General features: G+C 39.2%; 1 protein-coding gene across 9 annotated transcripts in view; it reads right to left on the bottom strand.

The window, feature by feature from the left end:
* The window catches only part of dlg3 (discs, large homolog 3 (Drosophila)), a 161,401-nt gene that overhangs the window by 3,829 nt on the left and 132,687 nt on the right, over positions 1–24,885 (bottom strand). For 3 of the 9 annotated variants that reach the window (XM_041796993.1, XM_041796995.1, XM_041796994.1), the window contains 9 exons: positions 15,837–15,951; positions 8,332–8,508; positions 8,166–8,241; positions 7,531–7,630; positions 3,149–3,190; positions 2,896–2,946; positions 2,443–2,798; positions 2,217–2,326; positions 2,042–2,133 (listed from right to left, as the gene is read on the bottom strand). In XM_041796993.1, coding sequence (XP_041652927.1) covers positions 2,042–2,133; positions 2,217–2,326; positions 2,443–2,798; positions 2,896–2,946; positions 3,149–3,190; positions 7,531–7,630; positions 8,166–8,241; positions 8,332–8,508; positions 15,837–15,951 — 1,119 coding nt within the window. Of the gene's footprint in view, positions 1–2,041; positions 2,134–2,216; positions 2,327–2,442; positions 2,799–2,895; positions 2,947–3,148; positions 3,191–6,853; positions 6,900–7,530; positions 7,631–8,165; positions 8,242–8,331; positions 8,509–15,836; positions 15,952–24,885 lie in introns of all 9 variants that reach the window. The other 6 variants (XM_041797000.1, XM_041797001.1, XM_041796998.1 and 3 more) reach the window with 3 other exon arrangements.

The raw sequence follows: 24,885 nt of genomic DNA, 5'->3' as shown, positions 1-24,885 counted from the left end.
CTCATGCTCTAGAACACTGGTTCCCAATCTGGGGTCCAGTCCTGCCCGCCCGGGTGCCAAAAATTCCTGGTAGGAATTTGAATGCTCAGAGGATGTCAATATTAGGTCTGCATTTTTCAACTAAAATCAATGCAGCACTCTTACTTCATGGTTCATTTAAAGGTATTTTGGTTCAGAAAAATGACTTAGACTTTATCACTAAAAATAAAGTTGACTCTAATCTTTGACAGCAATGTATCATTTTTTTCTGCGTTGGTCCTCAGGGGGCACACCAGTTTTTACAATACAAATAGAGGATGCCCCAAGGGAAATGGTTGTGAACCACTGCTCTAGAAACATCTTTTTGTTTAACTGACAGCCCAAAACCCAAAGACTTTCCAATTAGGACTGCATAATTTGGGCTAAAATGATGATCATGATCTTTCTGATAAAATAAAAATTAAATTTTATTTTAAGGGAAGTTTTTTGTTGCTAACCTTTTTTTTTTTTTTTTTTTTTTTTTTTTTTTTTTTGAAAACTTACATCTTTCTACAAAACTATTGCCAGGGCTAGACAGGGAAAATTAATTTGCTATGGCATTATGGCCCATAACATCTGCCAAAACAGGTGGTCAGATATGACAGTAGTGGCCCCTCAGTGCACATGTATGGAGGTAAAGAAAGAAGTGCATGCCAAAGAATAAGACAAAATGTTCAGTATGAAACCTCATCTAATAATGGCTTTTGTTAAATTGCACTCCATACATTAGCCTATTATGATTTTATCAGCAAACTATTCTTTGCTTTTAATCTTTTGTACTGATGCCTAGTTTACTTTTCTTCCAGACTGAAAAATGCTTTTATTTTGAAGGAGAAACAACCTTCCAGTTGATCAGCAGTTATGATTGTAAATTAATGGCAAGAGAAATGAGACAAAGTTAAATGTTTGATTTGAATGTAAATTGCATTATTGGATTGTGTTTACAAGCATGGTTTGCAAATAAAGCTGTTTCCACGTATAGAATAAAGCAGGGGCTGATGTGTGAAGTGTAGCTGTGTGTGTGTGTGTGTGTGCATGCGCTCACAGAGAAGAGAAGAGACAAGAGGTAAAATAAATACAACTCAATTATTGTGATGTATGTCTGATCAGATGCAACAGTAAAGCAAACACTGACACAACAATGCTGTAAAATACAAATTAACAATTATAAGTATGCTAAAATTAGCAATTTTGACCCTGCTTTTTTTCTTAAAACCCTAATTGTAGGCTTTATTTTATTTTGTTTTAAAAGCAGTGCTTGCAAATGGATACCTCCAGATTTTAAAATAGTTGCTTTTGGCCTTTTAATTAAAAAATAAGAACTTTTATTCAGCTACCTTACGGTATTTGGTTCTTTTTTTCCTCATAGTCTTATCTCAAAATGCTTGGAGAAAGCTTAATTTCCATTCTACAATAAAAATACTACTGGCATTTTCTATTTTGTCACATTCTTGTCTTACCATCATCACAAAACATATGCACAACTGTGTCATTAATTTAACGGGTTAGATACTGAAGATGGAGTAGGCCTTAACATGTATGAAGGGGGTCTTTAAAAAAGTCTAAAAAAGTATTAAATCTAAAGTCAGTTTTTCTGCATATACCCTGCAAAGAGAAGCAGTAAACCTCTGTATTTAACATTTCAGGTTCTTCTGTTTAGCTTAAATAATGGACTTTTTGTTGCAGCTTTAGTGCCAAAAACCACAATGGGGCTTTTCTTTCCCTAGGATTTGGTGCATTCTTGGTCTTAAAAAGGAACAGTTATATTCTAAATATCTTTAGGATTTTAACAGTGGATCCAAAAAAACCCATTCTGTGTTACTAACCAAACAATCTTTGAAAGCCATTACTTGGACAGGGCAGTGCAAGAGAAGGAAATCAGAGAGAGTGTGAAATTATACGTGGGAAAGGATTCAAACACAAGCTGTCCAAGGCTGTAGCATCTGAACACAGGGTGCGACCAAACCACAAGGCCGAATGGCGCCAAAATAAACTTTTTTAAAGCAAAAAAGATGAGACCAACCTGTGAAAAACTCTCCAAAGTCTTGCTCCAGCTTAACTGCCTTGTCAAAGACTTTATTGGCCTGCTCGTACGTCTGCCTCTTATTCATTTCCCTGAAATAAGAAAATTAGGTAAGAGTCACAGACACACTTAGACTCAGTGAAATTTCATCAAAATGGGTGTAAAAAAAACTTACATTAGGGCTTCAATGGATTTTGGTTTAATAAAGATGGCAATCGGATAAAGTTGTGCTTGCTGCAGTCGTTTTATGGCGTTCCCAGAAACATCCAGAATGCAGTGTTTCCCCTGTGAGCAGGTAGACAGAATTATTGTAAAAGGCAATCAAAATTAACACATTTTTATGACCATAAAATATACATCCTATGATAAATCCCTCCATATATGTGTTTGTGTTTGCTCACCCTCTCAGCCACAGTTCTGACAGACAAGATGCTCGTCCCGTACAGGTTTTCGTTGAACTGGCCAGCCTCAATGAATTTATTATCCTGAATGTCTTTCTCCATTTGCTCCCGCGAGCCCACAAAGTGGTAGTCCTGGCCATCCATCTCGTTTTCTCGCCTTGGACGAGTTGTATCTGCAAGGGGCAATGGACACGGTTTATATTTTCCCCTGCAATAGGGTTCAGAGCACTGTTTGGATCTGTTTTTTAACTTACGTGGTACACAGGAGCCAAACTTGTGGGGAAACTCAGAGATGAGGTCATCATTTACTCGGTCCTTCATGGGGCCCAATATGATGACAGGCCTTGTGTAGTGGACTGCATTGGAGACAAAGGCAGCAGGTGAAGATGGAGTAAAATGCATACATATACTTTCAGTTTTCCTTGTGCCATGTGTGATAGATAACCCACTCACTTTCCTGTCGAATGACTGGCTCATAGGAAAGAATTGTGTCCTCTTGTCCTTCTGTAATAAGACAAAACCTTTTAGTTTTCATCTCATTTTTAAGAAATAAAATCAAATTATGTAGGCTGATGAAAAACCAAAGAGGAATATTAATTTACAGGTGTCATTTCACAAGTGAATTTAAAAACATCTACCATGTTAATCATCTATGTGGGCAGTGTAAAACAAACCAGAGACAGAGAGAGAAACGAAGGTGACTCACTCGAACTGCTTTCACTGTCACTTGTGTTGGAAGTCAGGCATTCTGTAAAAGCAATAGAAAGCCAGTTGAAGGAAATCTTAAATGCAGCAGAGCCAAAGCTGAATTTAAATGTGTTCTTTTCTTAGGGGTGAGGATAATTTCACCTTCCTTAACAGCCTGAGAGGGGTAGCAGGGGAAGCACGCTTTCTCATCATACAGGGCATTTAAAAACAGCGGATAAAGAAAGCAGAAGTCTTGCTCTGTGCAGCAGCCATGCTCGTGTAATATTAGGGAAGTGGTTTTAGGTGCAAGCAATAGGAAATTAAGTGTTTCCTGTGACAAAATCCCAAATGACCTGCTATTCCCTGACCAATGTTTCCTTTTGCAAGATCTGTGCCAGTGGCAGCTGATCTGTTATCAGGGACAAAGAAAACATTAAAGCTATGTGGTCCACAGGAGATAGGCAGGCGCTTGCTGACTCAGGGGAACTGAAGGGGAAAAGTGTTTCCAATAAGGCCTCAACTGGTGACAGATATATTTCAGGATTATGTAGCCCTATTCACACATGCAAAAAACACCTGAATATTTCCTGACTGTACCTGGGTGAGCTGAGTTTATCACCCAAATTGTAACCTGAATTTTCCCTGCTCGCTCCCTTGTATTTTCCCGAATTCCACCCCTCCCTTTCCTGACAGGAAAACTTCCTGCTGTGAAGGATATGTGTGAACAAACAAGTCAGGAAATTGTCTGGATAGGTTGCCCTGGAAAAAAAACTTCCAGGTTGCATGTGTGAAAAAGGCTTGTGCGACAAAATTCAACTTAACATTTCTGATGACTAGAGCCCGACTGATGTTTTTTGACAGTTTTATAAATAAGGGATTTTTTCATATTAAAGACATGCTAATTCTAGAAATAATTATCACAGATTACCAATTCAGCTGTCAATAGAGGAGCTTCTTCAGCACAACTGAAAATAGACCCATTGTATGTAGATTCTGTGTGGGAAACTACTATGCTAATGTACTCTGAAGTCTCCTTTGTTTAACAAATAACATTTTTAAAGGCTATTTCTTATTATAAGACATGTCAACCAACACAGTATTACTCAGTTGTGATGCTGTAATACATGAGCAGCAGAAGTATTTAGAGTATTGTGAACGCAAGTTTAAGAGCACGCTCTACTGAGCAAATGTCCTGATCAGACCTCTCTCTTAATCAGGGCAATCATGCCGTACATTTACATGATGTTTAAAAAAGTTTAATGTGACTAGTTATGGGAATTCAGGTCTTTTTACTGATCCAGATATTGTGGCTCAGCTCATCTGTAAGAGCTCTCTATTGGGTATCACTTTAGCTTTGTTAAATAAGCAAAATTTAGCAATTTTTTACCTCTGATTGAAAAAAGGTACACATACTTTATGAAAATAATTCACTGTAATCAATCTAAACCTTATAAATCCCAGAGTAACACTATTATACTTAATGTATGGAATAAAATATATAAGTTGGACCTCAAAGTACTGGGTATGCCAACACATAACCAAACCCTTTATAACACTCAGATTACGACATACAACCAAAACTGGACTTTTAAAATACAAGGATTGAAATCTTACCCTAGCAAATTAGTGAAAGTTGGACTAACAAATCTAAATAAAGCAGTTGGGGGACGATGTACTCTTGCGTGTATTCACCTTATTTCTGTTTGGCTCAGTTGGTAGAGTGGGCACCATGATCTGGGCTTTGTGGCAGGGTGGCAACATGGAAGCCTCTCCTCATTGCAAAATGAACGAGGAAAGCCTGCATGGAGTTTGCAAAGAAGTCCTTGTGTACTTCCATGTGTTTTTCAGTGACCCAAGGCTTGCGTCTAGCCACCCTTTAAGTAAACCCAGATCAGTGGAGGCCTGCAGTGATGACTGTCCTTCTGGAACTTTGTCTCATCTGGAGATGAGACACAGGATCTCTGGAGCTCAGCCAGAGTGATCATCAGATTCTTTGTCACCTCTCTTACTAAGGCCCTGCTCTCCCAACTGCTTAATCTGGCCGGGCAACCAGCTATTGGAAGAGTCCTGGTTCCACTGAACTTCTTCCATTAGGGAATTATAGAGGCTGCTGTGCTCTTGGGAACCTTCAGCACTGGAGAAATGTTTTGTAGCCTTCCCAGATCTGTGCCTTGCAACAATCCTGCCTGAGCTCTACAGGTAGTTCCTTTGACCTCATGACTTCTGCTTTAATTTGCATTGTCAGCTGTAAGGCCTTCTATAGAGAGGTTTGTGTCTTTCCAAATCAAGTAGAATCAGTTTTTTTACACAGGTGGACTCCAATCAAGGTGTAGAAACATCTCAGAAAAGACTGAGAAAAATGGGAGGAATCCAATTTGAAACATTTTCAAACATTTCCAGAATTCTGTTTTCACCTTGTCATGACAGGGTAGTGAGTGTAGATTAATAAGAATAAAAAATGATTTTTTTGACGGCAGCATCACTGTACATGTTCACCAAAGTCAGGAAGTGTAAATTGGTCCAATCTGATTGCTCATGACCTCACACAAAGTACATTAGGGGCATTGAATTGTATTAGAATATAAAATTTAAGTACATGAAATAAAATATGAAGAGTAGCCTATTTTATTTTGTTTTTTTATATAGCAGCGTTTACTTTTTCTGTCCATTTTGGGTCCTGCCCCTTACAGGTATCCCATATTACCATGGAAAAAATAAACTAACTAACTCTACGATGAATAAAAACTCACATTTTTTTGCAAGGATATATGCAAAACGGAACTTGGAAAAATTTAAAACTAAAAGTAAAAATAAAAAACAAATGAAAATTCCAAACTATTATAATCTTGTGCAACATAATAAGTCATCTTGTGGTTCACTAGTAAGCTAAGAGAGGTGCATACTGCATTCTACCAAGGAGAGTGACATACTTCATCAGTTAATCGATTCTCCTCCTGTGCTGTAAACGAGGTCGAGGACAGCAGTCCAATTAAATACCCTAATCAAGCTATAACCATAGCCCTATTCCACTAGTTCCCATCCTGGGGTCTAGGACCCCTAAAGGGGGCACCAAAGAGCTCAGGGGTTGCACGAGGCTTTGATGCTCTAAGGTTGCCAAAATTAGATTTGCACATATTGAGAAGGACCATAATGAAACAGTTATTAAATAGTTTAAACAAAGGTCTTTTAATAAGAAAAACATGCACAGGTTCTTTTTAGGGTTTTATCAGTAAAACAATCAAAACCGATTCTGATTTTTGACACCAGTGTTTCACTTTTTCTTTCTGTGTGGGTCTTAGGGAGCTCAGTTTTTCTTAGGTATAAGGAAAAATGGCTGGGAAATGCGGCCCTACTCAACTGTGCATGTTTACATGCTGAGCACTACACAAATGTGAATTTAAGAAGTTTTCATAACTGCAGAAAATATGCATGCCTGGTACTCTGTGATAGAACATTCAATATTTGTTGATCATTATATCAGTCGGGCTCAAGTTAATACCCCATGAGCCTTTCAGAATTTGTCTCCACTCCCCCCCCCCCCCCCCCCCCCATCTGGAATGCACATTAAGCATGTACCATGACTCTGTTAAGAATACCAGAGGTTTGTGTGCGTTTCCCTCTAAATATATATAGTTCAGCATTTCCAGCTAAGTCTGGGATGACAAAGCAGTTTTTCTGTGAACTCATGGGGCGACTGCTTGACACAGTATGACCACACACTTACTCAAACTCTTTGATCCATAAAAGTCATCGCTTAACCCTGGGAAGTCCTAGGTGTCCCGACAGGTGAGAGCAGAAACCAAGAGAAGAGAGCAGACAGGAAGAAGAAGAAGAGGTTAGTGAGAGTCGGAGCAGAGAAGGAGAGGAGTGCTGCGTTGTGCTTGCTCGGCCCACTGACACATGGTGCTGTGCTCTGCTCATTAAGCCTGAGCTCCACTTTGTTCATAGTAAGCCACGGCCTTTCAATTACACAAACCCAATCCCATTAAAACAGGATTTTGACCTGTTAAGTGTTAAAGCTTCAGTCCAGTTAATGAGATTCTTCTTGTTTGGGTCAGTGACTGACTGCAGAATTGACCAGGACTTATACAAAGAGCAGCATCAAAGTGTAAGCCGGCCTTGTGTGTTAATGCAGCCACACAGCACACACAGCAAGGCACTCCTCTGGAGCCCGTGGATGCACAGACACACCCGAGAGAAGCCCACAACTCCAGCTCTGTGTGTGGGGCTTCTCTCTGGTACAGTGAGAGAGGGATGAGAGCGGTGCCATCACGCAAACCATCCCTAGAGGTGAGTGGAAAGATGGAAGTTGAGAGACAGAACTGAAGCATGAAAGGGGGGAAATAAAGGGGGACAACAACGACTCCCTCCCCCCAAATCCATCACACAGCTGGTACTCACGTTCAGACTCCACCAACTCCTGAACAATATTCTCCTTGCTCTTGTAAAACGGGAACTTGCGTGAAAGGTTGAAGCTTTTTTTGCGCTTTACTTTGACTGGCTGCTCGTTGATGTGTGGAGGAGAAGGGAGGGGGGCAATGAGGGGGTGAAAACAAAAACAGAATGGGTTTAAATGAGGGTACTGGGCACCCATGAAAAAAACAAATGAATTGTAAACGATACACACCAAACAATGGAAATGAGAAGCAGGTAATGGTGATAATGGATGGCAAAACATGTAGCATTTCCATAAAATTTACTCTGCTTGTATAATAGATGATACAATACATCATTTCATCTGATTAACACTTATTTTCTTAATCAAACTAACAGATTCAAATGTGCCATCATTTAAGAATGCACTCTTATTAATATTACTAAGCTGTGAAGGTTACAGAGAGGACTCATCTCTAAAGAGTTTCTGTGTAATCTATATAGTAATAAGAGCACTTTTTTGTGCTTGCTTCAGTGAGCAGGTGCTGGTCTCTTTCCCACACTCAGGGGGAAGTAGGCCATCTCCCTGGGAGCCCAGCAGCAGCTCTGAAGACAGCCCCTCTGGCACCAGGGTGGGGAGCAGCTGGTCCCTCTACACTTACCCTGTTCGACTCAATCATGCCTGTCCTGGCATGGAACTTGACTGTTTTTAACCTGGCCCGCTCCTTCTTCTCCACTCTAAGGAATGATAAAAGAAAAAATCAGTCTATACCAGGCATGAGTGATAGAAGTCATGCTTGTTTTGTCTGGTATGAAGAAAAAATGTACCTTTTCTTGCTTGGAATGACCCCAATCTGCTCACTCTCTCCATGTGGCGTGACCAGCCTTGCCTGCCACCACTCGTCATCAGAAGCATTTATGACATGGAGGATGTCACCGTAAGAGAAGCTCAGGCCTTGGCTGGGCAGGCAGCTGTCCCTCGTTCGGTCATAGTCGAACAAAGCTCTGCGGAAAAAAAAGGATTTGGTTACACTAGTTCCTTTCTTTATCCTGGATGTGTGTGTAATCACTCACTTTTATGCCAAGATCAAATTACTGTGTCCGAACTTGGCACAGAACGGCTGCTATGAACCCTCTGCTTCACATGTTTGTTCAGTGTCACTCTTTCCTTCTACGGGGTTCTTACAACTTTTTGGAATCACTTTCAAACAGTTTAAAGGCGTCAGTGTATTTTACGCTGACTGATTTTTATTATGAAATGACAAATCCAAATCAAGAAACAAGCTGTTTCCTAACTATCATTTATAAAAATAGGAAAGCAAAACATGAAAAAACCTGTTCTGGGAGATTTCAGGCAGTTCAATATCATATTGATGATGAACAAAAACCAAACCATTTTGTTTTTGAGATTGAAGAAATGAAAAACAAACAGTTTTTTTTGTTTTCTGTTATTTATTAAGTAATGAAAAATGTTTTTCATCTAATCCAGTGGTTCCCAAACGTTTTCCATCGGGCTCCCCTTTGGCATACCCCTCACCTTGAATATCAACATGTCAGATATGTAAATGTACAACCAACACACAGTCATGTGTTATAAAAGCAACAACAAAGTATTAGAAAAATGTGAAGACAAAAACAAAAATTAACAACAAAACAAAAAATTTGTTTCTTGATTCTTGAAATGAAAAACAAACTTTTTTGTTTTTTTGATTCTCAGTATAACATTGAATGACTTCATGGCAACACAGAGTTTAGCAATTGTCTCACTGGTTTGAATAGGCGGGGGGGTCTCTCTCCAGGTACTCTCGTGTCCTCCCACAGACCAAAAACATGCTTGTTAGGTTAACTGGAGAGTCTAAATTGGCTGTAGGTGTGAGAGTGCCAAGTTGTTTGTCTCTGTATGTCAGCACTGTGATTGACTGGTGATCAGCCAAAGGTGTACCCTGCCTGACGCCCCGTGACAGCTGGGATAGGCTCCCTGTGACCCAGCACAGGATAAACAATATAAACAACAGATGGATATAAATCTGAAATGCCTAAAAACACCAAAGTAATTTTTTTCATATTTTGCTGTAGGCAAATGATTCCAAAAATTAAAGCACAAATCAGAGGAGGGCCTCCCCTTGTCAGGTAAAATTACACTATGAAAAATTTTGCTTTACATGTTTCAGGACAGAAAACTAAATGCACCTTATTTCTAAGGAGCGGGTACAACAGCTAGCTTCCTACAATGCCCATATGCTCAACATTAAAGGTCAGAGGTCTGAGAGCAGATGGTCAGCATCATTGCACTGCGGGGCAGAACAGCATTACCACAACCTAATGTCTTCCTCTGGACATGATTTAAGGCATGCCATCCCTAAGTTTCCACTTGACATTTTTAACTGCTGGAGCCACATACTTTCCACCACAAACACAAACTGTTTATTGTCTGTCTGACAGCGCCACTATCTTGTCAGACAAGTTAACCCACAGCAGCTTCCTTAAAGTATTCATACCTGCTTTACAGGCTGAAAAATAACTTGACCTACAAGCCTATAGCTATAGGCCATTTGTCATGTAGTAATGGACAGGAATGTAGTGGCTAAGATCTGTTTTCTACCCACTACCCAGGGCAAAGATTTCTACAATAGTATTCCAGGAAACTTAAATTAATCTAGCCTTAAGTAAACAGTACAACTATACACTCAAAATGCCACCAGTCAGAAGCTTTTCTATTAGTCTTACATACAGGTGAACAATTGAAAGCGTGTGAATATGCCATAGTCAAACAAAATACTTTATCCATGTTTTATCGCTGTGACAGATCAACAAATTGTTTCAGGAAAAATATGTATGTATGTGAATGTATTTCTCTTTTTAAAGAACACCTCAGAGGCTTAACGCCTCCACATTCCAGAGGCTGGGAGGACATGGCAGCTCCTGCATCAGCCGGCTAACTAGACAGCTTTCCCAACATAACTGTGGGCTTAGTCACCCTCTCAGGAGCAGGCTAGGCTCTACATGCCTTGTGGGAGCCAGTCTATAAGAGAAGCATGATTCAGACCAGTTAATGCCTCTCTCTCTGAAGCTAATGTCCAATGAGATAACACACAAATACTCTTGTGATGTATCCCTATATTCACTTTGCAGCCGTTTTCCCATGACGTTACACGACAGGCTGGAAACAATGCGTTGTCATAATATTAATGAGTAGGGCTGTCAAAATGTTCGGTACAACACTTGGTGTGAAAGATGCTACACTCTCTATTTTTAATGGTTGGTGAGAACTTAAAAGCACCAAAGCTTTATAGCAACTACAGATTTTCAGTCGTAGCAAGCAAACTCCTGCACACTGTTTAAACTACACAAAAACACTGAAAACATTTCAGGATATTGCCAATGTATTTGTGCAATTTAGGTAGTGTGCAACAGGAGGAGAGGAGACAGCCTGCAATCATTATTAAAAGGAAGCACGAAATGACCCAGTATTGGGAATCTATGACTTCTGACAGGTCTTTATATTATTTGGCAACTCCACTAAGTCTGAGACACTGGGTCGTTGATAAACTGAATCAAGAAAAAACACGACAGATCCTCAAAAACTAATGGACAGTTATAACCCAGAGGCACATCAAGTCAGATTTTAAACAAAAGTATGTTTATTTAAAGTTTGCATGACTATCTGCTATTGTAAGACAACATTATTTACTGTGAATTATCAGTAATATAAGCTAGCTCTCCCTATTGTATTGTTTAACATAATAAACTCTTTCCTTGCAAACATTTCCATTTTACAAGGTGACAACATGGCATGAAGGTTTTAATTCTTCCTAAAAGTTATCAGGATGCTTGAATTAGCTGTTGGATAAAAGGCTGACTTTCCTCAAGACCCAGGACACAGTCTGAGTGACATCACCTATAGGTCACTAAAACTCAATGATAGCATATGCCATATTGAAAAAGCACTCTAAACTAAGGATGTTCCTAAGCGTCTAATCCCTATTCGGCTAAACGCTCATTTAAATTTCGTTTAACTGACTAATCTAAAGATGAGAAAAGCCATAGAAAACTCCTCACAGGGTCATTGCTTTAGCAGGTGTGATGTTAGCCTGATATAATCTATACAGCATGGCTAACATTACAAGCTAGCGCCGCCAGCCTTCATTCCTCTTTGCAGATTAATATCGTGCTCTGATATGTGGCCTCTTTTCACCTTTGGCGGAAGTTATATGTGAGTTCAACTCTCGACCTCCTGCATACCATTTTATTTTCATGTATTACTTAAAAAACTGTCATACCACGTTGTTCCCACCACACACTAACTGCTAAGTCACCAGTGAATTTCTCATGTTTACATCCGTGAAGTGCCAGACAGGAAGGGAGCGGCCATTAACTGATGCTACAGCGGCCTCTAGTGGAGGGAGGTTCATTACAGTTTTAAAGAGCACTATAGACTGGGGCTGTTTTCGAATTTGCTTACTGCATACTCCTGCCAAACACAATATGCAGTATGTATTGCGCACTGCGTACTGTGTTCGACAGTAGTATGCAGTATGACTGCCAGTCGGACGTTATTGTGCAGTATGCAGTTTAGCTGGTTTCTGGTAAACAGAAGTACGTCATACCCTGGTCAGTATTAAATGATGCTACAGTGTTCTCCATCCATTTACGTACAGAAAAAATCTGGGAAGTGTTTTTATTTAATTTTTCGGGATTTTTATAGCCGTTGTTTTTAGCTTAGCATGTATAGTGCAGTGAAAGGACACACTTGACAGCACCTTTCCAGCCGTTACAAGCCGTAACAGCTAAACAAAAACAACAGTGACCTTATTACAACTTATTTCGCTATAGTACATTTTAAAACAGTAAAGATGAAAGGTAATGGCACTTTTGTAACTGTCAGCCGCTCCTGTGAAAGTTCCGCCCCTCTCCGCTATTACAAACTCTGACCGGGCGCTTTGCATTGTGGGTAACAGTAGGCGAAGCAGACTGGTCCGATGCATGCTGTGAAATTTTCCCGAATCAGTATGTCATCCGGGTATTTTTGGCATACTGCGACTTTCGCATTTGTTTGCATACTGCACACTACATTTTGGGCAAATCAGTACGCACTGCTAGTAGGCGAATTCGAAAACAGCCTGGGATTTGAAGCCTGTGTTTATAAAAAAAAAAAATACAGGCAATTAGTATAACCAACTCGTGAATTCTAAGGCGGCTTCTTTGATAAACAAATTTAACCGTTTTAACAATTAACCGTGTGCATCCCTGGTCTAAGCTTGACTTTCTGTCAACCTAATTTATTTGTTTTATTTTATTTAAATGTATTTAACAGGATAACCTCATTGAGATCAATAATCTCATTTACAAGAGTGTTGGGGCAGGCAGCAGAAAAATTAATAGTGTTACAGACATTAAACATAAAATATTAAAAACACAGATCAACCATCTCCTAAACCACAGAGCACAAATTCAATCTGACAATCTGATGCATCTGCTGCCAATGCATTCAATCTACTTTTAAAACAAGTTAAAGAGACCACCTTCCCAAGATATATATTTTCCTGCAGAAGATTCCAGGCTGCAGGAACAGCAAATCTGAAACCCTCTTTTCTGATATCAAGACAGACTTTAGGCACAGATAGCAAAAGTGAATTTTGTGACTGAGTCACAGAGCAAAGCCTGTAGCTTCCAGAGCTTTCAAAATGAATAAAATCACACAAGTATGATGGAACCAGGTTAAATAAAGCCTTGTAAATAAAGATATGGCAATGATTTTGCCTACGAGTGGTCAAAGAAGGCCAACCAATTCAATCATTCAGAATACAATGATGAGTTAAGGACTTCAGATTGGTTATAAACCTCTGTGCACGTGGTAAACAGAATCCAAAGATTAAAGGCACTGGGAAGAAGCATGCAAGGACAGAATATTAACATCAATCAAAGGCATAAAAGTGGCAGCAAAAAACCTTTTCTTTGTAGAAAAGAAAAACAAGACTTTTCTCTGAAGTAAAATCCCACTTTAGCTTCTTTACAAGTTGTTGAACATGAAGCTTAAAAGTCAGAATCATCAATCAAGAATCCACGGTATTAATAAGAAGACATCAACTCAATCACATCACCATGAGATGTAGTAATAGCAGGCAAGCTCAGCGGCTTCTTCAAGTTTAAAAAAAGCTGAGATTGGTTTTTTATCAGCATTAAGAACCAATTCTAACTCACTCAGTGTCCTGTATAAAATCAAAAGCTTCCTGTAAGTGAGAGAGATGCTGTGTAGGAGCAGAGCAAGAAATGACAGTGTCATCAGCATATAAATGACAATTTGCACTGGGTACATTATGACCAGTTCCATTTATATCAAGTGTAAATAACAGCAGTCCCAAGACTGAGCCCGAGGCACTCCATTTTTAACTTCAAGATATTTAATACGAGACAAAAAGATATGGTGGCTTTTAGTCTACTGGAACACAACTTCAGCTCAGTCATCTTGCAGTCAGATCAGTCACACCCCATATTATTAACTCTTTTCCTTTATAAAAACGAGGGCTGCACAATATTGGATTTTTGCTGACATCTGATGTGCCAATATTCCTAAATTCATTTGTTCAATATGGATATTGAATATTGGATATTGAAACTGATATAAGAAAATGTGCTGCCCAAGACTCCAAACTTAATGCTCCCATTATAAGGAGAAGCAAGGGATGACACATATTTTATAAAGAATCAGTCAGTATGTTTAATAAATAAATACATTAATGCCGCTGTTATCTTATTTTAAAACTGTATTGTTTTTCATTATTCTTACCAGTACTTGGTTTTAAAGGTGACATATTTTACCCCTTTAGGACAAGTTTACATTGGTGTCAGATGTCCCCAAAACATGCCTGTGAAGTTTGTTTCTGAAAACAGTGGGTAGTGGTGGGGGGTTCTTCTGATTCTTGTGGGGATTGTGGACAGGCCAGGGGATCATATTTGTTAGAAAAGCCTGAAAAGGTGTATTTTGCATAATATATGACCTTTAAAGCGGTACTACCACCAGGTGGTGGCTATAGCACATCTAAAAGCTGTCTGAGAACTGCCATTATAATCACAAAAGAAGTAGAGAGCAGGCAAGTCTAGTGATACAGCTGCACCAAGAGTTACACTTTACTTCTCTAAACTTATAAAATAATCTAGTTTACTTAACATTTTTATGTAAATGACCGGATAAAGAATCTACTTATCTTGGCACCAAGCAATTAGCACCAAGCAGTTAGCCTGTTAAAGGCTATTTTAATTATGTGTTAGCATCAAGCTAACAAAAGCCAATATTCATGCTGGTCAATCTCTTAGAAACTTTGAATTTTTTGTGACTTTTGAATTTCAATTTTCTTTGAATTTAACATCTGATACTGCTGATGTGTAGCCAATCAGCATTGATTTTTGTTTTTGCCTGTACTAATGAATTACTTTGTAAGCTTTTTTCCGCCAATAATTATTATGCTAGTAATATTGTGCATCCCTAGTAAGAACATCAATCAGACAAGTTACAAAATAATTCAGTCCCTGTACAGTGTGCTGATAAAGATGTGAACTATTTAGACCAGTGTTTGTTTCTGTTAGGTTCTAAATATTGTTATTTCTGCAGTCAAACTGGCATTTTATCATGGGTGTATATATGGTCAAGTCAAGTGGACACTCGCCTGTTTCCACCATGCAAACTGTGTCAGATAAAATCAAGCCTTCTGGGAACATGATCAATGCTTTTGACCAGGAGCTTTATTCATCCAGTAAAGCATCTACTGGGTTAATGTTAAGAGGCATACATTAGTATATCAGTAGAAATATGATGAACCACTTGGACTTTGATGTTACATCACACACCCTTCACCTTGACCCCTGTGAGTCGTTAGTGACTCGATGCATTTCTGTGAGCAGAAGGACACCACCTGTTTTAATTCCTAAATGAGCCTCTGTCCAGATTGGCATCTGGCCCAAAGTGTCATAACACAGGTCACACCAACAAGCCCTGCAGTCAATCTACATTACACAAAGTAGAGTCAATGTCAAACATGACACTGAAACAACAACCAGGGTCGCCTGTCCATCAGCCTTGTGACGCTGATTAAAAATACCAATGCAACACCCTAAATCAAATGTTTCCATTCAAATAGGTGAGGTTTTCATCAGATTATCCCTGCAATAAATGTCCTATTGCTGTAACTGACAACATGTGCATTGAGGCTTTAGTCTCCCCCGCAGGCAGGTAGAGGTTTATTATGCAAGAGAGGCTATTTTGACTACAGGTCTGTGAATTTGATGTTGTAAGTGCAAGCATGACAATGTTTGGTGTGTGTGTGCCAAAGCTTTACCTGACATAGAGGGAGCGTTTCTCACTGGTACGCAAGGAGCCAGATCCTGAGCTCATGCTGCTGTTCATCATCTGCTCCCTCAGGTCGTGGATCTTGGACTCGAAGCGACTATACTCTGCATGAGAAGAAACAAACAAACCAAGTTAAAAAAAACGCTCAAAAATATCCTCAAGCGTACTTTTACACCTTCGGGATTTTTGGTTGGTACATTCAAGGTCAAAGCTTTCTTGACCATGTAGAATAAAGATGCCAAAAACGCGCTGAACTGTGCCCTTGTTTCCCTGGAAAAATTGCAAAAGATGTGTCGTTATAGCTGCAGTGCGCTGGAGTGAATAAAGGGAAGGTTCAGCGAATCCTCAAGCTGATTAATGACCCCAGGAACAGATGGTTTATCAAAGATCTGCCTTACACATCCAGTAATGTCTCATGTCAGGTAATTAATTATACAGATTAATTAAGTTCAACATGGGCTCTTTAGTGTGGTTAAAAAAAGGGAAGACCTCCAACAATTTCCAATGCATGACCATTTGTCATAGGTGTGCAAATCCAGTTGCTGCTCAGGAGCACAGGGATGATATATGAATCCACCTGGACCTGCTCATTAACAATGCTCTCATTAGCCCGCTGTGCACCGTGTCCTCTGTGCCCAGGCTGCTGGAACGAGCTAGGCCAAAGCACACGGCTAGATAAACAGAGCAGCAGATGCAGCTAGAAAAACAAGTCGGCTAGGTGGCTCATGTGATCACACAAAAGAGATGTTAGAAGTACAAAAAAGCAGCACACATTTGTAATAAATCAAGCCGTTTTGACAGTTTTATTTTTCACATTGCTCATGAAAGAGAGGTAATTGAAGTTTTAATGAATATTTTCAGTTATTTTTCATGTTAAGTGCAGGGATTAGGCAGTACACAACGAAATATAATCACATCATGAATGTGATAATGTGAGCCACTACTCTAATGGCCCAACATATCAGTGTCTTAATCATAATTAGCCTATAAAAGTATAAGTGCTGGAGAATATTATCCACAATTATTCTGCATATCTCATTTACTGCCATTCCTTTTATGGGTTGACTCCTACCTTATGGCTCAACAATCCATATCAGGCAACACTTCCTGTAACGTGCACAAGAGATTAAAGTCCAGCTTCTGTCAAACAAGCCTACAAGTAGCCTTGAAAAACAAACATCCATGACAACAGAGAATATTTAGCCGAAGTCAGTCCTAGTTCCCAAGAAATTTTGGACAGGTGCAAAAGCAAAATTGAACTCTAACCCCCCTTGCCGAAACCTAAAGGGGAACCAAAGCAAACACAGGCCCTGCCCCAGGCCTCCTGCCAGCTCCCCACCCTCGTCTCTGCTCAAAGGGTTAACAATACAACAGGGTGACGCTGCAAGGTGAGGTAACCAGACACCGCCTGACTGCCTGTAACCAGGAGCAACGTCGTAGCACTCCTAGAACAGGGACAGCACATGCGGAAGCAGCCATTCAGACTAGTCCACTTGGCTCTCAAGCATAGGAGGTAGGAAAGAAAGGCAGCCTGGGAGAGGAGGGGTCGACAGACAAGACAAAGAGTAGCTTTGGCAGAGCAGTTAATGAGCTGCGTCACAATACGACCAACCTGAAGAGCTGGCTGTGTGCTGTGCTGCTGAGATAGTGCTTTTAGTAGCACAGGTGATACAGCTTAGCTTTTTTAACACTCATTATATCAAAACGATTAATCTAAATACTGAGGAACTGAACCACTACCAGCTCTGCTGGAATCAGACTTATCCATGCCTATAGTAGAAAATAAGACGGTCAAAATTTCTGATACAATATTTGTTTACACCACGTACTTTAAAACAACAGTATTTCCATTTTTAATAACCAATAGTTTAAAAAAGTATCAAAAAATACATTTACACACCTTATTTGCATATCAAGATTGATGGCTGTTGAGATGATAGTAATCGCAGTTAATTAAGGTCAACGGTTAACACACTCATTTTTAAATCTTGATAAATTTCATGCTTTATTGTCCCTTCTGCACACTTTGGTTAAGCCGCTGCAGCATCTCCCTGCAGCCATAGTGACATTAAATAAGTCCAACACTAGTCCTTAATGTCTCATTTCACTTAAAAAAACTGACAGCTCAGTGGACGAGTCAAAAGTCATCTGCACCTTGTGTTATCAATTAGTTACCTTTTAACAGTTCAATTATTTCCTCTTCAATCCATATCAAGTTCCTTGTTTGAGGTTGTGTTCATGTTTAATCATCAATCTACATTTAAAAGCAGGTCTGTATTCAAACCTGGAATCAGTTACCCGTAGTTTAAGACAGAAGAAAACTCCAGAATGATACAAAAACAGTTTTGAATGCAAAATAGTACATTTAAACTGTGATTAAAAAGATGCAATTAATCAGGATTAACTACAGAGGTTATAAGATTAATTGCAATTACAAATGTTCATCTTTTGACAGCCCTGATTTAGACGCATCTCTGCTATGAGCACTGTGACACTGTCTAAACTGTATAACTACATTGACAGTGTTTTGGCGCTGAATAGGTGACAATAAATATTACTAATGTAATTGCGCCATGTCTGTTTGTTGTGTGTGTCTGTGTAGATTTGCATATTCCAGATTTGCTCCAATTGTCCTTGAAACATCTAAGAAAACTTCTTGGGTATACTGGTTTGAAACTGGGACCATGAAAAGATCATTAGCATGTACAGATTTTCTATAAAATCCCAAAATGTTGTGCCAAATCATCATTCGAGTTCTGCTGTGTCCTATTTACCTCGTTAACTAAATGTCGGAGCCGGGAATGACGTCACACCTGAGTTAAAGCCATTCAATTTGCTACGAGCTTGTAAGAGTAATTACAGAACCAGAAAACAGATGGACTTTATTGAAACACGCCCACAAGGAAACGTATTTGGATGAGATGATACACCAGCTCCATGATCCCCACTCAATGTAAACTCCCTTTAAATCTCTTTTCTGTGCACATATTAAACAAGATCAAACAGGTCGCATATTGGTGTTACAAAAATTCACTGACAAATTCATGGCTCAATTGCCTCTTTGTCAGCTGTAGTTGCTAGTGCTGTGTAAACATGTTTGAATATGGATCCGTCTCTGTGTAGCCAGAATCACACGACACGTGGGCCATGTGATACTTTGTTAAAGCTCCACGAAAAAGTGTGTACACTAAAATGTCATAAATAAGTCAAAAGGTGCAGCTTTAATGCTCCCCTTTGTGTTGTTGGCCAATCACTGCACATATGCACCAATGCATGGAGATGCTAAGCTCATATGCAGTTATTTGGGGGGAAAAAACCCTTTCTGTGCAAATTGGCCTGATTGCATTTAACATCTCATTGTGTTAAGAGAGTAAAGATTAGTTTACTATCTGCAGGAGCTGATGGAAGTGTGCGGCAGTTTTTATGATGTACAAACTTTCCAGAGATCAGAAAACAATTTCACCTCTGTATGACTCAAAATAAATTATGAAACATGATGTTTAAATAAGTTTGGTAAATATTGCTTTGACGTTGCTATTTTTAAGCCATAACCAGGAGTTAGATAAGTCTGGGACTCCAAGCTGCTTTCTTCATCCATGTGTGGCACTGTTACACATGACAAGGATGTGGATGTTTTTTTAGCGTCTCCTTTATTCTGAGAGGAAACTTAATCAGGGTGGCGCTGAGGCGAACATATCAATATTGCCTTTAATTAAACACACTGTTATTCTAAATATTTGACATGGATTGGCAGAATCCGTGTGGTATGAATGCGGGAGTTTGCCCGCAATATATATTTATAAAAACAAGAATTGACCTAATATTGGATGCCTACAACTCCAGCCTTTTTGCAGCAGGAGCAAAGCAGTTTTCAACATTGATTTTTGGGAGATTAGAATTCTGGTATTGTTAGGAATGAGTATCAAAACCCAGTACCAACATGGTACCGGTACCAACACAGCTAATATCTACTGGACTGGATTACAACACAGATATTGATACTTCATTTTGATAACCCCCACCACCCCAAATGAAAGGCAAGGAAAAAGTTATGGAATTTGTGTGATATATTTGCTCTCACTTTATTTTAGCTGAGCATAAATGCCTTTAAATTGTTTCGCAGCCTAGAGCTATGTCTCTGATCTGCTTGCATTTTCCTACCAGGAAATAATCACAATTACCTTTCACTGGTTTCCCTTTCATATCCCATGTTCTACTGGCATCTTTCAAAGATATTTCTATAGATCATTTACAATTCCCAGACAACTTTTATTCTCCCACTGACTTTCAGCACATTTTTTTCCTCTAAAAAGTATCCATTAAAGCCCTGTTTAGGCACCAGCACTATCAAAAAGTATTGATTTAGAACTGGTACCAAAAAACAACAAACCTCTACACGATAGCCAGCCCTAGTTATCATGACAACCGTGTCCCATGAACACTACACAAAAACATGATATAATAATTAAACTCTCAAAACCCAGATAAAGTTACAGCTCTTTACAGTGACATGAATGTCACTGTAAAAGTGTCAGTGAAGAAAGCATCCACCTGTAACACAAACACAAGAAGGACTCTCCCAGTTCTTAAACAGAGAGCAGCACTGTGTGACAGGTGAACACAACGTCACAACAGTTCCACTAAAGAGCAACACATTATACTGAAGCTTAGGTTCTGTAAAGACAAAGATCAAAAGCAAGAGGAAATGGAGCTGAAAATATCTTTTGACGTGTGCAGCGACTGTGAGGACATCACCCAGACAAATGACGGTAAACTAAGTCACATGATGTTAGACTTCTCATTCAGATCTCATATACAGTAACTCTACACACTGATGATGAGTTAATTAGTGATTGACTGGGGCCCATAAAAAGAGCGCTGATCTTGATATCATTTCTCGGTCTGATATTGACCCAAATACCTTGACACAGAGCATGTACTTTGCCATTCAATGGTTTACATTCAAGTCTGTATACTTCATCATGCAACATGCCTGGTTACACATCATCTGAATGAAAAACAGTTTCTTCTACACAATGAGACATCTTATATTAAGTAAACACTAGTATTTCTAAACTGGGGCCTGGTCCACAAATAGGCGGGCATTTCTGATAACTGAAAACTCCTACCAGGGTGAAGATTTTAATAAACTCTATTTACAGAGTTTATATGAAGACAGGGAAGAATAAGATCTTGAACTAGACTCCTGTAGTGCTCACACATACACTCACAGATTCTCTCCCACCTGCCTGAAGACAGACACCTAAATAGACTACCAGAGGTCACTGCTGCTTCGTACAACACTCTGAAAACACAAACCTGGGCCCTAATGTTATTGGATGAGACCTGGTTTGGGTTGATTGGAAAACTTTGAAATAAAATGATCATTACAGAGAAATGGTGAGAGAATTTTTGCATGTCAGCCTGTTTTTGCTTCTGCTGTTGACATGGCGTGCTCTTTACGGCATGTTACGGTTTGTGTCAACAAGTGGTTAAAGACGTTTTTGAGAATGGTGCTTGTGGATGGGATTATTTTTTTAAAATTTTTTTAAAAAGCATGGCCTTACCTTTTTCTCTCTTCCCTTGATTGCCATCCTCACTTACATTACCCAAACTTTCACTAAAAATCAAATCTCTTAGAGAAAAACATATATATTTTCACCTCATAAAAAGTCTCAAGTTTATGAGGTATTAACTAAGTAAATTTGGCATTTAACACTCTATACTGTGGATTCCTGCACTTAAATATAGTTGTGAAAATGACCAAAAAGAAACAATGTAGGGATGCACAATATTGCAATTTGCCGGCATCCAACATGCAGATACTTAAAATTTCATTTAAGCTGATACAGATATTGATATGGGTACATAAATGTACTTCAGACCTTAAACTTTAGTCATTAAAACACAACGCATTTCTAAAAACACACTTAGAGGTTTAAGGAATGAGGATAAACAAAGAAAAACACTGGTCCTGTCTGAATCTCCACTAACTTATTCATTCATTTAGAGTATTTACAGCCATAAAAGGGGCTGACTGTTTATTGGGGTGGCATTGAGTAAGTTTTTACTTATAACCCCTTCTTTTTAAATGTGTAAACCAAATCATTAAGTGTTGTTTTTCATTTCTATTCCATGTATGCTTTTTATGTTTTTCCATGACTAAATGAAAACTACTTTTTCCTTTTTATAAATTTTTGTGTGTTTGAAATAAACTATCAAACAAATAATCAGTATCAATGCTGAAAAAACAATATCGGTCAACCCCTACTATATATCTATATCTATCCATGTTAATTCTGTAACATTTTGACGAGATGAATTTATTCACGTTCATTTGTTTTCATGACTAAATTGAGACAACGCTGTAAATGATGAATATGTTGGGAAACAAAATAATTCTTTTCATTAACCTAACAAAATTAATCTTGATTTATAACACCCTGATAGATCACGACAGCAAATAGCAGCACCAATGACATTTCAGGGAAAGAGCCCCCTGAAATCTGATTGGCCACCCCAGACTCTTCAAAGTGAATGGCTATTTGCCTTGTCAGCGATTAAATAGCCATTTTAGCATAACTTAAGCTACATTAGACTGGTTTAGCACTCTCCTCTGGCATTTATTCAACTAATAGTCAGACAAAGTTGAAAAGACAAACACAATTCTGACCAAACTGTCACTTGCATTGGAGAGAGCATGTATTTGTTTGAAATGCAGGGATTTTCAAAGGATATACAAATCTTAACTAGGATCCCGCAATATTATCAGCATGATATCAGCAGATAATAGCTTATAGTGAATTATTGGTATAGGCAGATATGACGATTTCTGTTGATATTTTGGCAATAAAAATCTCCCCATATCAGCGGTAAATATTGGCTGTAAGAACCAATAAATTAGCAGAGTTTTAGGCTGGACTAACAGACCTACATCAGCTGAAATCTTTTCTTTTTTCATCATCATTCTTTCCACTTTAAAGTGTGCTTTAAGAACTGAAATGTGCTGACTTTTTCAGCCCCAGACTTTAAAGTGTTTTAAGGACTGTAGTTTTAGGTCTGAACTACATTTAAATCTGCTAAAATCAGTTTGCAACTATCAGAAGGAGATATTGGGAAAAAAAATCCACTATCTTGCATCTCTAATCTTACTAATTCACAAACCATTGAAAATGCTGTGGCCTTCAAAAACAAGCACTAATAATATATAGATAGGCCTGGCAGTCTGATTCAACTGATGAGATAAGTGACCCTTACAATAACTTATTACTAAGAGCCAAAGCATATTCATCACAAAAAAGTCATTAGGGCCAAGTCGATTAAAACATTCTTGACTAGTCCAGCTCTTAATCCAACATCAATTACTCATTAGCATCCCTACTTACAAATACACATAAGAAATGGCAGCCCACAATGGAAGAAATCTGTCCCTTAAAGTACTTAATACACAAGAGCGAGTCTGTATTTTTAGGAGTGACCCACAGGATGAATAGGGAGCTAATAGAAACTGGGACTACTCTGCATCTCTCACTCCCACTGTGTGTCCTCATTAGTCGTACAGCTTTTTTATTTTGGGGGACGGTCGCTTCTCTTTTGATCCAGTTATGCAACACAGCAGGCATGTACATGTAATGTGAGTGTGTTATGTTCTGTGGGAGAGACAAGCCAGTGAAGACACAAATCCCATCCCCAATGTAATACACTGCTGAAGGAGCATGCAGACCCTGCTTTAAGTGTTGCTGCCAGTGGTGTAAGTTTAGTAAGAGTGCCTTTCCTCTGTGGGACTCCTTCCATTTCCTACATGCAAAGATTTTAGAGTAATTATACTCTTCGATAGTGGTACAAGGCGGTATGTGGAAATACACCCTTCACGTCCACTCCTTTCATATAAATGTGAAGTTAAGACTTAGTGATGCTTCAGTAAGCCACTGAGAGTCAGGGGGGCCTCTCGCTGCAGCCTGTCTGCTCTGTTTTACTTGTTGTCTCTTTTGCTGGCCCTATTTCTGATGTCTCAGGACCCCCAGACCCAGAGCACACGCATTGAGGCAGAGTCCCCTGAAACCCAGCATTCATGCCTCCTTCTAACATTCTTTTCCAAGCTTACCAGGGTTTCCACCTGCTTCATACTAAATATTAACAATACAGTGCTAAAGGATGCTGTAAGCATAACTGCTAACAGATCTGAGGTCAGCAGAGGGGACGCAGGAAGTCAATCATTTGCCAGCACTTGACTTGTGTGTTTATGCATTGTGCACAAACAGATGACTGTCCTTCACAGGGTTACAAAGGGGGCGCAGAGCTGAAAGCATGGTTTGGTATTGAAACAAAGGTTCCCTTCAACTAACCACATCATTATTCAAGATGCTGCCTGATTGGTCTGGCATGTGAGACATCAACTCACATGGACAAGAAATTGAGCATTATTATGAGTATTGTGCAGCACGAGGAAAATCTATGCCACAGTATTGTCAGTTTCGATCCCAGCACGTGTTTCTGTTTTGTCCCTGTCAATTCCCTGATCCTGTTCCCCCTCAACCTCAATGACCTTGGAGAGTTACCGGACATTGTCAGTGCTTATGTTTTATTGAACGAAAAAGGAATAAAGAGTAAGAGCATGCAACAGCTTAGGCCCCCTCACATTCCAGTCATAGTCCAACCTGAGAAGTCAGGCTAAATCTAAAGCTCACAATATCCTTTCTATTGTTGTCATAGCATTACTGAAGCATGCTCAAGGAGGCATGGCAAAGAAACGTTGCTGAGAAAAATGCAAATCTCAAAGCCAGTGGAGACTTATACACAGTCATTCTTAAATTTAGGGCACCAAAGAGTGAGGGCTACAGTTTTGGGATATAAACCACTGATTCTGAACAGGTGGGATGGGAAGCTGTTGGTTGTGAATGTTTGCCTGGAAACAAAATGTGGCAAAAAGTATGTGAAGTAAGGAGGCCCTTAGAGGACATACATCCTTATAGGGAAGGGGTGTCCAACCACATTAGAACATGAAGCTAGGCTGTATTGTACTTCTTAGTTTCAGCATA

Source organism: Cheilinus undulatus, linkage group 10, assembly GCF_018320785.1.
Source record: "Cheilinus undulatus linkage group 10, ASM1832078v1, whole genome shotgun sequence".
NCBI classification, from domain to species: domain Eukaryota; kingdom Metazoa; phylum Chordata; class Actinopteri; order Labriformes; family Labridae; genus Cheilinus; species Cheilinus undulatus.
Note: the sequence above shows the minus strand (reverse complement) of the source record. Positions and strands in the feature narration are given on the sequence as shown.